General features: G+C 44.7%; 1 protein-coding gene across 2 annotated transcripts; it reads right to left on the reverse strand.

Annotated features, from left to right (window-relative positions):
* Window positions 1-7673: 7673 nt before the first annotated feature.
* On the reverse strand, window positions 7674-14251 carry LOC131274378 (orphan sodium- and chloride-dependent neurotransmitter transporter NTT5-like). Of its 2 annotated transcripts, none has more exons than XM_071209383.1 (9): window positions 13948-14251; window positions 13367-13524; window positions 13071-13197; window positions 11980-12889; window positions 10473-10659; window positions 9957-10055; window positions 9854-9876; window positions 8194-8356; window positions 7674-7975 (listed from the first exon to the last, which is right to left on the reverse strand). In XM_071209383.1, the coding sequence occupies exons 4-9, from the start codon at window positions 12219-12221 to the stop codon at window positions 7733-7735; spliced, it is 957 nt and encodes a 318-aa protein (XP_071065484.1). In that variant the 5' UTR covers window positions 12222-12889; window positions 13071-13197; window positions 13367-13524; window positions 13948-14251; the 3' UTR covers window positions 7674-7732. The 2 variants fall into 2 exon arrangements, with proteins under 2 accessions (XP_071065484.1, XP_071065483.1); XM_071209382.1 differs by adding an exon at window positions 9577-9736 and having other exon boundaries at window positions 9854-10055.
* Window positions 14252-14518: the final 267 nt, after the last annotated feature.

Below are 14518 nucleotides of genomic sequence, written 5' to 3' on the forward strand. Positions count from 1 at the left end.
GAGGGTCCTCCCGTTGGAGCCTGTGTGACACCAAGTGTCGAGGAACTGAGATGTCTGGTCCAAGGCAAGAAAAATGACCTCTTCCCAGTCCCTCTGGTGCCTGGAACTCTTGAGGATTTCTGGGGAATCTTTTTTTTTTTAAGATTTTATTTTACTTATTTCTTCCCTCCCTTCCCCCTTGTTATTTGTGCTCGCTGTCTGCTTTCTCTGTTTGTTGTGTGCTCTTTGTCTCCTCGACTTTTTTTTTTAGAAGGCACTGGAAACCAAACCTGGACTGTCCCATGTGGGAGGGAGGCACCCAATTGCTTGAGCCACCTCCGTTCCCTCCTTGTTGTGTCTCTCATTGTGTCATCATCTCATCGCGTCAGCTCGCTGTCTTGCTCATCTTAAAAGACACCAGGAACCAAACCCAGGACTTCCCATGCTGATTCACTTCCCATTCTGGGGAATCTTTATAGACCATGCTCCACGAAAACCATTCCTTTAGGTCTGTCCTCACTATACTTGAAACCCATGCTCAATAAATAAATCTTGTGTGAATGAGTGAATGAAGCTTCCTGAGGGAGGGGAAAGCCCAAATGTAAGGGGCCACAAGCTGCAGAAAACCCCTTCACCAACTCTTGCAGTGAGGTCCTGAACCCTGACATCTGAGTCCATGCCTGAATGAGTGGGGAGAGAGACCGGAACATTTTGATTTAGGGACCATGTCAGTTACACTATGTATTAACTCTTGTCTTCTAGTTCTTCGGGGCAGTAATATCCCGCTTAATCCTCACTTGTGTGAGTTAGGATGACAGTCACTTCCATCTATCCATCGAGTTGGTGAGCAATAAGAGGTTAAGGAAGAGAAGGTGACTGCCCACACTCGCATGGCTGTGTCATTCGTACTGAAATCTATCTCCAGACGCTGTGCTCTTTGTGCTAAGGTCATGTGTTGCCTCAAAGCAAATAATGCTATCAACAGTTCCAGTCCACTGGGCTCCAAAGCAAGGTTTCTGCCCCAGTTTCTCCGTCATTCTGAGTCCAAAGCTCTGCCTCAAATTCCAACATTTCTAATCAGGGTCCTGACACCTTGCACAGCTGAAAACACAGGTGGAGGGAGGAATTTGAGGGCCCAATGGAGAAAATGGCAAGTCCTCTTCGGGGAATCCTAAGGGTGAGATGTGGGTGGGCACCAGCTTTTGGAGAGGCCGAGATAAGGCACCAAGTAGGAGCTCAAAGCCGATTGACTCATTGCAGGAAGCTAGGAAAGACAGTTTCCCTCCCTAAACTTCATTCTGTTTTGAAGATTAAGGATGCCAAAGCTTACACCTCACAGGGCTTTGTGAAGAGATAAGGAGGTGTCAGGGAAGGTGCCCAGGACGGGGCCAGGGATATCTGCAACAGCACCCAGAACATTCTCTGATTCCCTTCACTGGGTTCAGAGAACTGTTGTGGAAAGGGGTACATGCAACGTAAGTTGTCCCCTTTTCCTCTTTTGCTGCTGGCCTCATCTCTTGAGGACTTCAAGAGGTGGAAAGAAACGGAATTAAAGACAGGTGCCTGTTCCGAGGCCACGGCACTGGGTGCTCAGTCATGGGAAAAGAAGAGATGAACTGGGGCGGGGGCGGGGACGACAAGCAGGAGGGCCTTAGTGGCACGGTCCCCGTTTGCCCCCAATCGCTCTTCCTCAGTCCCAACGTCCCTTTAGAAAAGGCGTAAAAATCTTCACCCTCTGATGTGGAGAAACTGGAACCATCACACACCGCCGGCGGGTAGGTAAAATGGTGCAGCTACTGTGTCAGATCGTCTGGTAGTTCAGGGAAAGGTTACACAGTTACCTAAGCACCCAGTGATTCCACTCCTATGTATAGACCCCAAAGAAATGAAACATGACCACATACAAACTTAGGGTGATGAAACTATTCTAAAGTTGATTGTGGCAATGGTCGCACAGCTCTGTGAATATACTAAAAGCCACTGTTTCGTAAACTTTAGGTGAATTGTGTGTATATGAATTATTCCCAATAAAGCTACTATAGAACCTTAGACCTATAAAACAAAGAAAGCTTGGGAAGCGAGGTGGAAAAAACAAAATTAACAACTGATTTTGAGTACTCTATGGGAAGAGGGCGTACAAGAGAGACTGGGGTGGGGGTAGGGGGTATACGGGAACCTCATATTTTTTAATGTAACTTTTTTTGTGTGATGTATATATCTTTAAAAAAATACCATTTACAAAAATGATGGGGTGGGGAGGAGTGGGTTATATGGGAACCTCATGTTTTTTATGTTTTTTAATGTAACGGTCTTTGTGATCTATTAACTTTAATTTTAAAAAGTGTAAAAAAGAAAAAAAAAAGAGAGAGACTGGGGAGTCCAACTCCTAAAATCTATTGACTGCTTTACTGGAGAGCTGGAAGCCAAGGAGACATAATGGGCGGCCCTACCAGGGACAGAAAAGGCCAATGGGTGTCAACGACTATAGCCACATCCTCAAGGGGACGTGGCCTCTAACTCCAGAAGAATTAGCTTGCCTCTACTGCCCAATTAACCTCTTCTCAGCCCGAGGAGGTAAGGCAGTCCAGTCCCAGGCGAGCCACCCCAAACTTCAAATCCCAGCCCTCGTGCAGGGAATGGATCATACCTCTACCATCATGCAGCCTCCTCCTCTGCCGTCATGTAGCCTTCTCACGGGCTTACCTATCCTGCATTCTTAGGCAATCTAAAATCCTCCTCGGTTTTTTAGGACTTTGTTCATTCTTCTAGGGTCCAAAGTTGTTTATGACATGTTCTCATTAACTTTTGGAATCCTATTAACTTTTTGCATCTGTAAATATTAGGTTTTGATTGTATTAGTTTTTTTTTTTAAAGAAACTTGGCGTTTGACTTTGTTGAACCTATTTTCTATTTCATTAATTTCTGCTTATTATTTTCTTTCTTCTACTTATTTTGGGTTCACTCAGTTCTTTTTCTAGCTTTTTAAATTGGATGTTTAACTCATTTTCAGTCTTCTTTTCTACCATCATAATTTAAAATTAATTTACCACTTCAGCTCCTTTCTGTCAGTATGATATGTAGGTTATATAGTTCACTTCTATACTTGCTGATTTTCATTATGACTTATTCCTTGGCCCATGGATTTTTTTCCAATGAGGATTTTTTTTTATATCATGTTTTGTTTTTTAAAGATTTTTATTTATTTCTCCCCCCCTTCCTCCATTGTCTGCTCTGTGTCCATTTGCTGTGTTCTTCTGTGTCTGTTTGTATTCTCATTAGGTGGCTCTGGGAACCGATCCTGGGACCTTCCAGAGTGGGAGAGAGGTGACCATTCTCTCGCACCACCTCAGCTCCCTGGTCTGCTGCGTCTCTTATTGTCTCTCCTCTGTGTCTTTTTGTTGCATCATCGTGCTGCCTCAGCTCTCCACGTTAGCCAGCACTCCTGCAGGGGGCAGCACTCCAGCGTGGGGGGACGGCACTCCGTGTGGGCCAGCTTGCCTTTGCCAGGAGGCACTGCGTATTTGGAACCCTGGACCTCCTATATGATAGACGGGAGTCCAATTGCTTGAGCCACTTCCATGTCCCATAATGTGGATTTTTAAATGTCCAGTTGTATGTGTTTTTATTTCCATTGTTCATATCTGATATCATTACATTGTAGTCATAGAACATATTCTGTATGATAGCAACTATTTGCAATCTGTTGAAACTTGTACTATGACTGTAATAACTTTATATTGTGTGCTAGAGAAGACCTTTTTTCTCTAGTTATTAAACACAGGATTTTGTATATGACCATTACATCAAGCTTATGTTTATGTCTTATATACTTCCTGTTTTTTCTGCTTCATCCATGGGTTCCTGATAAACATGTATTACTTTCCCATAAAAATGTTGGATTTTGCTAAATTAGGCCCATACAGCTTTCAATTTTTTAATCTTCCTCATATATGCAACCTTTTCACCTCCTTACCTTAAATAATGTTTTATTGCCATGTGTATTATGTGTTTAGTGTTTGCCTTTAGTGTTTATCTTCTTCCTCCCTTATACTTTAAATCTTTGTGTCCTTATATTATATGTGTCTCCTATAAATAGCAGTAGCTGGATTTTTTAGAAATTCAGTTTTCAATCTTTGTCTTTTACTTAGTGTGTTTAGTTCATTTTTAAATAATTGTGATCATTGGCATATGTTTATTTATTTCAAATATGTTATTTCCTGCCATCTAAAAAAGTCTTTTTCTTTTTACATTTCCTTTTAAATATTGTTTCACATTTTTGGGGATTGACTTTTAATTTTTTTCTTCTGCTGGTTTGTGAATTTTGGCAGAGACTTCTAGTGCTAATAGCTGTATTCTCCAATCCTTCCACCTTCCTGCTCTGGCCTTGTTCTTGCCGATGGAATGTGAACAGGAGTGATGAGCTCCACCCCCAGACCTGGCCCATTACACCCCTTCTCCTTCCCCACCTGCCAGCTCAGTGGAGAAGACCAGAGCTCAGCAGAGGGAAGCGCTGCAAGACGGAAGGCGGCTGGGTTCCTTAACGACTCAGTGAAGCAGAGCACCCTACCCCCTTTCCAGTACTTACTAATGTAGGCAAAAAATAAAATTTGATTGAATTATCAAGATTTTGTATTTTGTTAGAGAAATGAGCATGATTATAGATTGTCTTTATTTTATTATTGGTTACCCTTGAAATTTTGGCATGAATCCTTATCAAAGTATAAATATCAATATAAATTTATCACCCTGCTGAAATATTCTGTCTCTAAAACTAATGTTATTTCCAGTACTTTAGTTCTATGTCAGTTTTTTTTTTTTTTTAAGATTTACTTATTTATTTCTCTCCCCTTCCCTCTACCCTCCACCCTGGTTGTCTGTTCTCTGTGTCTATTTGCTGCGTCTTCTTTGTCCGCTTCTGTTGTTGTCAGCAGCATGGAAATCTGTGTTTCTTTTTGTTGCGTCATCTTGTTTTGTCAGCTCTTTGTGTGTGTGGCACCATTCCTGGGCAGGTTGCACTTTCCTTCATGCTGGGCGGTTCTCCTTACGGGGCACACTCCATGTGCGTGGGGCTCCCCTACACGGGGGACACCCCTGTGTGGCAGGGCACTCCTTGTGTGGCACCAGCACTGTGCATGGGCCAGCTCCACACAGGTCAAGGAGGCCCGGGGTTTGAACCGTGGACCTCCCATGTGGTATACAGACACCCTAACCACTGGGCCAAGTCCGCTGCCCTATGTCAGTTTTTTAAACCCTACAGAAGAACCATTGTTGTTATTTACATTAACCCACATTATCATCATTTGCTTGGCTTAGCATTCTTTCCGTCTGAGGTCTCAGATCTTCCTTCTAGGATCATTTCCCTTCTCCTTGAAGTATATTCTTTACCGAGGATCTGTGGATGGGGAACTGTTTTGTCTGTCTGAAAATACCTGTTTTGCCTGGTTCTTGAAAAATAGTCTTGCTGGATTTATAATTCTAAATTGACAACTGTTTTCTATCAGTCCTTGGAAGATACTTCTGGCTTCCGTTGCTGAAGCCATATGTCAGATTATTGCCATTCTTTTGTAGGTAATGTCTTTTTTCTTTGGTTGCTTTCTAGATCTTCTGTTTTTGGTGTGCTGCAGTTTCCTCTTTTAATCTTCCTTTAAATGACAAATTAAAAGGAAATTAAGGATTTCTTTCCTCAGTTTTGAAAATGTTCAGCTTTTTACTCTTTGTTTATTGCTTCTCCGTTTTTCCAGTCATCTATTTCTGAAACTCCTTTTAAATATATGTTGGACTTTCCCATTATCCTCCAAATATCTCAATCTTTTATATTTTTAATTCCTTAGTTTCTCTGTGCTACATTATTGGTAATTTTTTCAGGTTTGTCTCCCACTTCACTAATTCTCTTATTTTTCTGACTGTTTATCTATTAAGGTTGTTATTCTTAATGATTGTAATTTTTATTTCTAAAAGGTTGAGTTCTTTTTAAAAATATTCTTATCATTTTGGAAAATCTCTTGCACTTTGCTCTGAATTTCAAGTCCCTCCTTTTGTCTTTAAATATATTCAGCATATTTATTTTATATTATGTACCTGATAATTCAGGTATGTTACGTCTTTGCAAGTCTGATTCTGCTTCTTGTTTTTTGCTAATCCTCCATTCTCCCTTAGGGTGTCTGGTTTCCTTATTTTGTAATTTCTTTTTGTGACCTCATGTTCATTGAAAGTTTATCTGTGGGAATACTATGAAACCTGGTAGTTGTGTTTCCCACAGAAATGATTTATATTTACGCATGACAGTTACCAGGGTTAGAGTGCTATCCATCTGACAGACACTTTTTTGGGGGGTGGGTACCGGGGGATTGAACCTGGGCGCTCGTATGCAGGTCGCTGGTGCGCGACCACTGAGCCACACAGCTTCCTTGAACTGGCTTCATCACTTGCTTTGCTTGCTGTCTGTTTCAGGAAGCACCGGTACCAAACCCAGCTCCCATGTGGGAGGTGAGAACCCACATGCTTGAGCAACATCTGCTCTCGCCAGATACTTTTTATATTAATGTCAACATGGATTATGTAGGTTGTGTGAATTTGAATCCAAATCCCATGTGAGAGAAGGCTCATGGTTAAAAATTCTCAAAAAAAAAAAAAAAAAAAAAAAACCACAATAGTTTTCTCATTTCAGAAATAAGACCAAGACATAAAAATTTTCTTGCTATCTCACCCTTTCACAGAAACTATAACCCTTCAGCTTTATGTGTATGTAGGGTGGGGGTTCCTCTCTTGTATGGACCCAAAGACCCTTGTCTTCTATGTCCCACCCAGCCTCTAAAACCAAAATCTCTAGGTTACTAGAGAGTGGCAATTGTCCCAAGGCAGTTACTAGCTTCAATACTTGCTTACCAATCTGAATTCAAGGCTTCATTTTTGGCCTCTTGAGAACTTCTTCTCATCTTCTAAGTGCATATGCATTTAAGAAGATTTTAAAAATATATTTTTGTCATATTTTAGGTGCATTTTGTCTTATGTTATTGTCATATTGCCTGAAATGAAGTCCTCCCTGGGTCTTCTTCAATGTCTCCAACCCTTACTCCTTCCCACTTTCCCTGCCAAATACCTTTCCACCAGACTCTCAGACCATCTTAGTAAAAATACATGTTATTTTGAGTCTCTTGGTAGACTTGGTTAAGTAACCAGTTACTCAAGAGATGTGTGAGATCACTAATTAGCAGAGTTAATCACTTTGCCATAATCAGTGAATCCACTATTTTCTGAGCAAGCTGTCCCCACTTGGTCTAGTTTACTTACAGGAAGTTCCAGAAAGAGAGGACCTTAAATCTGTCAGAGCTAGTGGAAGGCAAGACTGGGAGTTGGACACCTTTTTATGACGAAAGTAAGGCTCCACTGAACTGATTTATTTATGAGCACCACTTTTACCCTAGTTTCCTGGGGAACCAACCTAGAGTAGAACAATTCCAAGAGGAACATAGCCTAGGAGAAGTAGAGTCAGCAAAGAACATTATTATTATGGTGCTGGTGAGGATGAGGGGAAGGACTGCTATGTTAGTTATTATCAGGCCAGAAGAACTTTCCCAATCCAGGAGGACAAAGGTGTTTGGATCCAGTTATATTAGCAGTTGCCAAGTTTACCTCTTCTAATGTTAGGTTGGCATCCGGGGACTTCCACTTTGAAAAATAAGTGATGTTATGGCAAATGAACCAAGTCTTTATTTCCAAGAGGAATTACATGGCAAGAAAGTTTTCCCCCCGGTTATTTATCCATTTTAACCATCTTTAGATTTTGCCTCCTCTGATGCCATAGATGAGACTTTTCTGGGCCCTCTTCAGCTTCAGAATTGAAGGCAGCTGTGGTCCCTCTGAGGGTTGTGACTGAGAAAGCCCTCTGAGCGAGGGTGTACAAGGAGTAGGCAGGGATAGGAATGATGGAAATGGTGATGATGAGTCTGAGCAAGGTCTGAGCCCATGATGGGTAGGTTCGGATCACCTCATTTGACTGTGGAGACAGGGGAGGAAGGTTTTAGAATGCCCAGGTTCTCTGAAGTGGGAGGCCTGCAGAGTATGGATGTGGGAGAAGAGCCAGGCAAGATGACTAGGTAACTGAATCCCCAGGAAATTGGGGGATAAAATAACTGGGTCCTAAAGACAAAGGTGGATTGGAAGGTCTGGTGCCCACTCCCTGGGGGTTTCTGGAATTCAGGGAGGGAGGCTCACAGTGGCTGAGTCCCAGGCCAAGTATTTGGGGCTTTGCAGAGACAGGTGAATCAGGCTGGTTGCAAACAGGACTAGCAGCACAAATGGAGTCAGACAGCCCCACAGCCAACGATAGATGGTGGAGATGGGACGGTCCAACATGATCTTCAGGTCTGCAATGAACCTGGGAGGGAGTGCCACAGAACTGTGGAGGCCCAGTCAGGTCTACCCAGCCTTGGGGGGAGGCTAGCCCAAACCTAGCATGGGAAACAGCACGTAACATCTCTTAAATCTTCTTTTTCACCTCTACAAATTTGGCCCCAGCTCAAACCTCATCCTCTCTCACCTGGAACCTAACACCAACCTCATTACTGTTCTTCTTTTCTCCAATTTTCTCATCCCTTAGGCTCTTCTTTGCCGTAGCCCCAGGATTTTTAAAATCATTTCTCTCCCCCGTCACCCTCAGTAGGAAGGTTAATTCCTGAATATAATTTCTCCCAGCCCACATTTCCAGACTTCTTTGGTACACATTTCTCAACCTTAATACGTATGCAAGGTGGGTTCGTTCTGCCTAAAATGCCCTTCTTCCTCTCTCTCCCTTGACAAACTCCTATTCATCCATCCAGACTGTGTTCCAGGATCCTGTCCTCTGGGATGCCTTCTCTGACTCTTCAGTACTCTCTGGATGCCATCTATGCTCTTGGAGTGCCCTCAGCTAACTCAATGACCACCTTATCCTAGGATCTGCCTGTAAATATCTTCCTCTTTGGACTCTGTACTTTTTGAGAACAGAAATGAAAATATAATTCATTTCAGGATCCCAGTATTTACCATAAGGCCTGTCAGGCACGTAGGGGGTGCTATGAAATATTAGAGAGTATGTGGTTTAGTGACCTGATGCCAAGAACCACTATCACCTAAAAATGCTGCCACCTGAGCCTTTCACCCTTGGATTACACTGTGCTCCTGAAACTTCAGTGTGCATATCAATCACCTGGGGGATCTTGTTAAAATGCAGATACCGATTTGAAGGTCTGGGGTAGAGCCTGAGAGTCTACATTTCTAATAAGCTTCCAGGTGATGCCAAAGCTGCTGGTCCACAGAATACATTTTGAGAAGCAAGGAATTATACACTTTAGCTGTCCATACTACCCTGGTTAAAAGTAGGGCTCAGGAGCCCCCTTGGACTTGACATAGATTGCTCACTACTTCTCCATTTCACAGCTATTTTCTCCAGGAACCAGCCCATGCCTTTCTCCTTCCCACCCTCTTAGGGGCTCTTCTTAAGCCCTGAAATCAGAGACCTGAACATTAAAGCAGGGGCAACAAGGGAGGGGTCAGCATTTCCTTGGGCCCTTAGCTGTGTGGGTGCAAGGCAGGAGACTCCTGGGCTTGGGACATCACCTCCTGGCCCCATAGATCCAGGCCATGGCCACGTTCTCCAAGATGCCAATGAAGAAGAGGGGCAGAGATACCCAGTAATCATCCAGCAGATTCACATAGTAGCTGCCCGAGGGCCTCGCGAAAATGAGGCTGCCCAGGAACATAAGCACACAGATACTCACTGGGGAAAACATCAGTTTGGGATGAAGGTCAGAATTCAAGCTGGACTGTACGAGAGTCCCAGTGGAATTAAGCTAATAACGGCCATGGGTGGAGGCAGGGTCATAGGTCAGAGTACCTGTGAGCAGCTTTGTACGTTTCCTGAGGGAGGAGAAGGTGTCCTGGAGGGGGGTGATGATGCCCTGCATGATCCCTACCATGGTGCTCAGCCCCAGGTTTACCAGCAACAGGAAGACAACGATGGCCCAGACGATGGCTCCAGGAAATCCAGAGATGAGGTCAGTGAATGACACGAAGGCCACACCAGGACCCTCCATAACCTGTGAGTGAAGTGAGGAGTGGTGGCAAGGGTTCTGAGCTCAGCATGCAGAGTCCCAACTCCACTGCCCATCCCTTCCCCAAGGAAAGTATCCTTAGCACTGTTGATGGAAACTACTCCACCAGTCTGGCCAGGAAGGCACAGGAAACCCCTGTTTCCACCTGCAACAGCCACTGGTCTAGCAGCTCTTTTGGGCTGGATGAACAGGCTTTATGAATTGTAGTTCTTAAGGCTACAGAGGCTACAACTGCCTTGTCATAAAAGGATACTGTGAACCTTAGTTATGGCTGTCCAGGATGCTTCTGAGAATGGTGTTTTGTTTTTTTTTTGGTTGCTAAAGACACTAAAGAGAGTTGAAACTTCTGGTGCACTGGGGGCTTTGGGGAACTCTAGAGCTCCATCCCCAACTCATACCTACCTTTTTCAATTCCTCCGTTAAGTTGCATGGGGCCAAATGCTCTGTCACCTTGTTTTTCACTTTCTCAGGGAGGCTGCTGAGCCACTTGCTGTAGATGGAGGGTGGATCTTGAAACAGACTGTCTGGAGGCTCGGCTTCAGGAAGCAACACCCCAGCGGCCACCAGAGTCCTCACTGTCTCTGCGTTCCTGGGGACAAGGGTGGGATCACATGAAACCATTTGGCCCTTTGAGAAAACTTCTCCTCCCTTATCTTCCAGATGAAAAGGGATATCGCTAGCCTATAGTTTTTGATAACCAGATCAGAGGTAGACCCTGAACTGAAACCTAGGTCTCCAGGATCCTATGGTATGCGACCACCACCTACTTTCATAAACACAAAGCTGTCTGGAGGAGTTTAGAGAGTGTCTGGGTCAGGTGGACCCCAGGCAAGGTTCTTCCTACAGTACCGAGGGCTTTAAAACTCTTACCTCCTACCAGACAATCTCAGAATAAAGTCAAAGCCTCTCACTCTTGATCTGGGCCCTGCTGGCTTCTCCAACCCTATCTTTCCCCACAACTCTCTTCACCCTCTGTACTTTAGTCATATTCAACTAATGAATCTTCTTCAACTTGCCATGATCTCTCCCATGTCATTATCTTTGGTACATGATGGTCTCTCTGCTTAGAACTTTCAACCCCAACTCTACCCCACACTTGTTCCCTATATGGCTAATTTGTACAAATCCTTACTCAGTTCACAGAACTCTATTTATTACCATTGAAATCTGTCAAGATGTGTTTTAATAAGGGCACATAAACAGCTGCAGAAGGTAGAACAGTATGATTATATACCATATATGGTATATATGTCTATGAATGGGAAATATTTATAAGGATGCTATCAGTGGTTATTTATTAGCAGACAAACTCAACGTAGATTTGCCTCCACTAGGAAACCTTCCCTATCTGCCCCAGGCAGTTAGTGGCTCCCTCCTCTGCAACTCCCCATCATTTCTGCGACCAGTTCCTACCTAGTTTGTGATTATCTCAGTATTTGCTTCTACAAAAGACTGATTTTCCTAAGGGCAGGGATGGTGGCCTGATTCACCGTTGGCTATGTTCCCAGAACTCAACACAGGGTTGGTAGATAGATGTTTTATAAATATCTGATGAATGTTTTTGGAATGAATGTCACAGGAGAAAAAAAAATAGGTGAATGAGTATGCTCTGAGTTCTCTAGTATTTGGGCCACTTTTCTAAAGATGGTTTAGCTGAAGGTATCCCCTAATTTTCCCATGGCAGTTTTCAGTTAAGAATGGGGTGAAAATCTCTAGTTTAGGAAGGCAGCTCTGAAACAGGTACATGTGGAGAAATTCAGGTGTTTCTAAAGTTTAGGATGCTCCAAGTTGAGGGCCCCAGATTTACTGAGCTAGAACCCCTGAGGTTGGGAACCTATAGTAGAGTTCTGTGGGCTATTTCTAAGATTTTGGTTTTTGTGATGATCTCAATATGAAAGATTGGGCTCACATCAGGTAACATTTCCGGGTGTTCACTGTTGCCAAGTGGCCCATCATGGCAAATACAACCAATGTAGCAATCACTGAGGTGGCCAAGTTGAGAAAAGCCACAGCAAAGGCATCACTGATACAGTTGTTGGACCGAGGGATATACGAGCTGATTGCGGTGAAGCTGCCAAAGCCTGGGCCCAGGGATAAAAAGACCTGGTTCCCTGTCCGGCGCCACACTTCCACAGAGAGCAGAGCTGGCATCTGAGGGGAGAAGCACCGTGCAAATGGGGATATAAAAGGAAGAGAGGTCAACTATTATAGAGATGAAAGAAGGGAACAAGGGAGAGACGGACATGTGAGGGCCGCTATCAGACTGACAACCATATTGTCCCTAACATCCCCATTTGGAATAGAGGATTAAAGGAAGATGGGGCACCTCACCTTGGGAGCCAACAAACTCTTGAGACCAAAAAATGCGCCTTCCAGCAGGAGACTTGGGATAAGGAGACCAAAAAGGATGAGGAAAGGAAGGAGTACTGAGACATACAGCATCTGAATAGGAAGTATGATTCAGAAATAGGGTTCAGCAAGGGCAGAAGTTGGGGATAGTAAGTAGGATAAAAGGTGATTGGGAATCAGAGGTGAGATTAGAAAGCAGGAAAGTTGGAGAACTACAGGTATCAGAGTTAGGTAAAAATTAGTGGTCTTGGATGGAAAACAGTCCATCAAGTTAGTAAATTAGTGGAGGCTTACCTTCCCTGTGGACCTGAGCCCTTGGATCATGGAGATGCAGACAAATAACCAAGTTATAAGGAGAGACATACTGAGATGGAAGATTGGTAACCCATGCTTCTCAATTTCATCTGTGGCCTCCAATATTCGCCGGTACCAGAAGTATGTGGTAGATGAAGTCCGCGCACATTCAGGATCTGAGGTGAACTGGCCATGGAGGAAACTGGCCAGAGAGGTGTCCCCCCTTCTTTACTTCCACCCCTCCTTTCTATCCCATTTCATCATCTTCCTGCTCAGAACACGCCTCTCAATGATCTTTCTTTACTCCCTGTCCTTTCTCACCCCTCCCACTTGCCCTTTTCCTCCCTTTCTTCTCACCCAAATCACTGGAGTTCTCCTGTAAGGGGCACACTGTCCAAGGCAGTGGGTACTGGAAAGACTGACTCAAATAGAAAAGGCTCCAGCCCATAAGCATACTGTAGTACAAGCCCACGATGACGCACACCTAGGGACAACGAAGAAGGTGGCAAGGGAAGAAAGGTGGGCCAGCAGAAGGGAGGGAATTTGACCTGGGGATTGGGGAACTGAGATGACTTGGCCCCTAGGGGACCCCTGCCAGGACAAGTGGGGGATGGAGGCGGGATGCCCAGGCTGGGCAGCTCAGGGCTCCTCACCGTGAAGCTGGCATAACCCAAACCACCAATCCAGGGGCTGATGACCTTCCACACACCAAGGCTGCCCTGACGCAGCCTCTGACCAGCTGCCATCTCCAGGAAGAGGAGAGGAATCCCGATCAAAAACAGCATGAGGACGTAGATGATGAAAAAACTGCCTGTGAAGGGGATTTAGAGAGGGGCTTTGAGAACCATCTAGCCTTTCAGTGCCTGGACTTCTTCAGGCATCCAGGAAAACATGTTCCCCACCAGGGCCACAAGCATCAGGACTCAACGGCTTCCACATCCCCTACATCCCAGGTGTCCAGTCCCCAAGCCCCAATTCCTAGGAGATACAGACACCTAGTTTCCAGCCCTGCCCCTGGCCCAGGCCTCCATCCTCACCATCCTCAAGAACCTTTGTGTTCAGATACCCTGCCCCCACCCTCCCAAGGTCCTAGGTGTTCAGATACCTGGATCCTGCCCCAGTCAGGATCCCAAATCCTCAGCCCCTAAATATCTCAGAGACCCCAGAGTAGCCAGGGCAGGCCTCCGGATCCTGACCCCCTTGTGGGCCCATGAGCCCTGGTCCCCAGGCTTACCACCTCCATTGTGAAAGCACAGATAGGGAAAGCGCCAGATGGTGCCCAGCCCCACAGCAAAGCCCACCTGGGCCAGGAGATACTCAATTTTATTGGCCCAGGATGGTCGTTCAAGGAGGCTTTTGTCCTCTGGCTCCTCATTTTCTATGGTCTCCAATGTTTCATCTTCCTCAGACCATATATATGATGGCAGAGGCTCCAACTCTTGTCTCTGCCCAAACGAATCACTCGTAGACAAAAACTCTTTCTTCGAAGGCTGGGAAGTCAATGTAATAGTAGACAGGACTTCGGAATCCAAAGCTCCAGTCATCTGGGATTTCACATTCTGGGCTTCCATATTTTCACTAACAGTCTCCGTTGTGGGCGGACTCCAGTTCCTGTTTCTGTTGACCTTAAGAACATCAAGAACTTCAGGCTATATGTTTGTGCTAAGGAAAGACAAGTCAAATCCTACAAGAACTGAGGCCCTCCCCCAACGCAAGGGGATGTGGAGAACAGGGGGTCTCCACCTTGAGAAAGATACAATGAATATGCCTATGGTTAGACAAAACAAATTTTAAAACAATAACAT

The sequence above is a fragment of the Dasypus novemcinctus genome, chromosome 18 (genome assembly GCF_030445035.2).
Source record: "Dasypus novemcinctus isolate mDasNov1 chromosome 18, mDasNov1.1.hap2, whole genome shotgun sequence".
Classification (NCBI taxonomy): Eukaryota; Metazoa; Chordata; class Mammalia; order Cingulata; family Dasypodidae; genus Dasypus; species Dasypus novemcinctus.

Bases quoted from the DNA above. Each gene is read 5' to 3' on its own strand.
- LOC131274378 (XM_071209382.1), bottom strand. From the start codon at position 12,221: ATGCCAGCTCTGCTCTCTGTGGAAGTGTGGCGCCGGACAGGGAACCAG. The intron at 8,357-9,576 runs GTGATGTCCCAA...ACTCCCTCCCAG, and splicing joins TGGATCTATGGGGCCAGGAG to GTTCATTGCAGACCTGAAGA. The intron at 7,976-8,193 runs GTGAGCCTCCCT...CTGTCTCCACAG, and splicing joins TGGCCTGGGACTCAGCCACT to TCAAATGAGGTGATCCGAAC.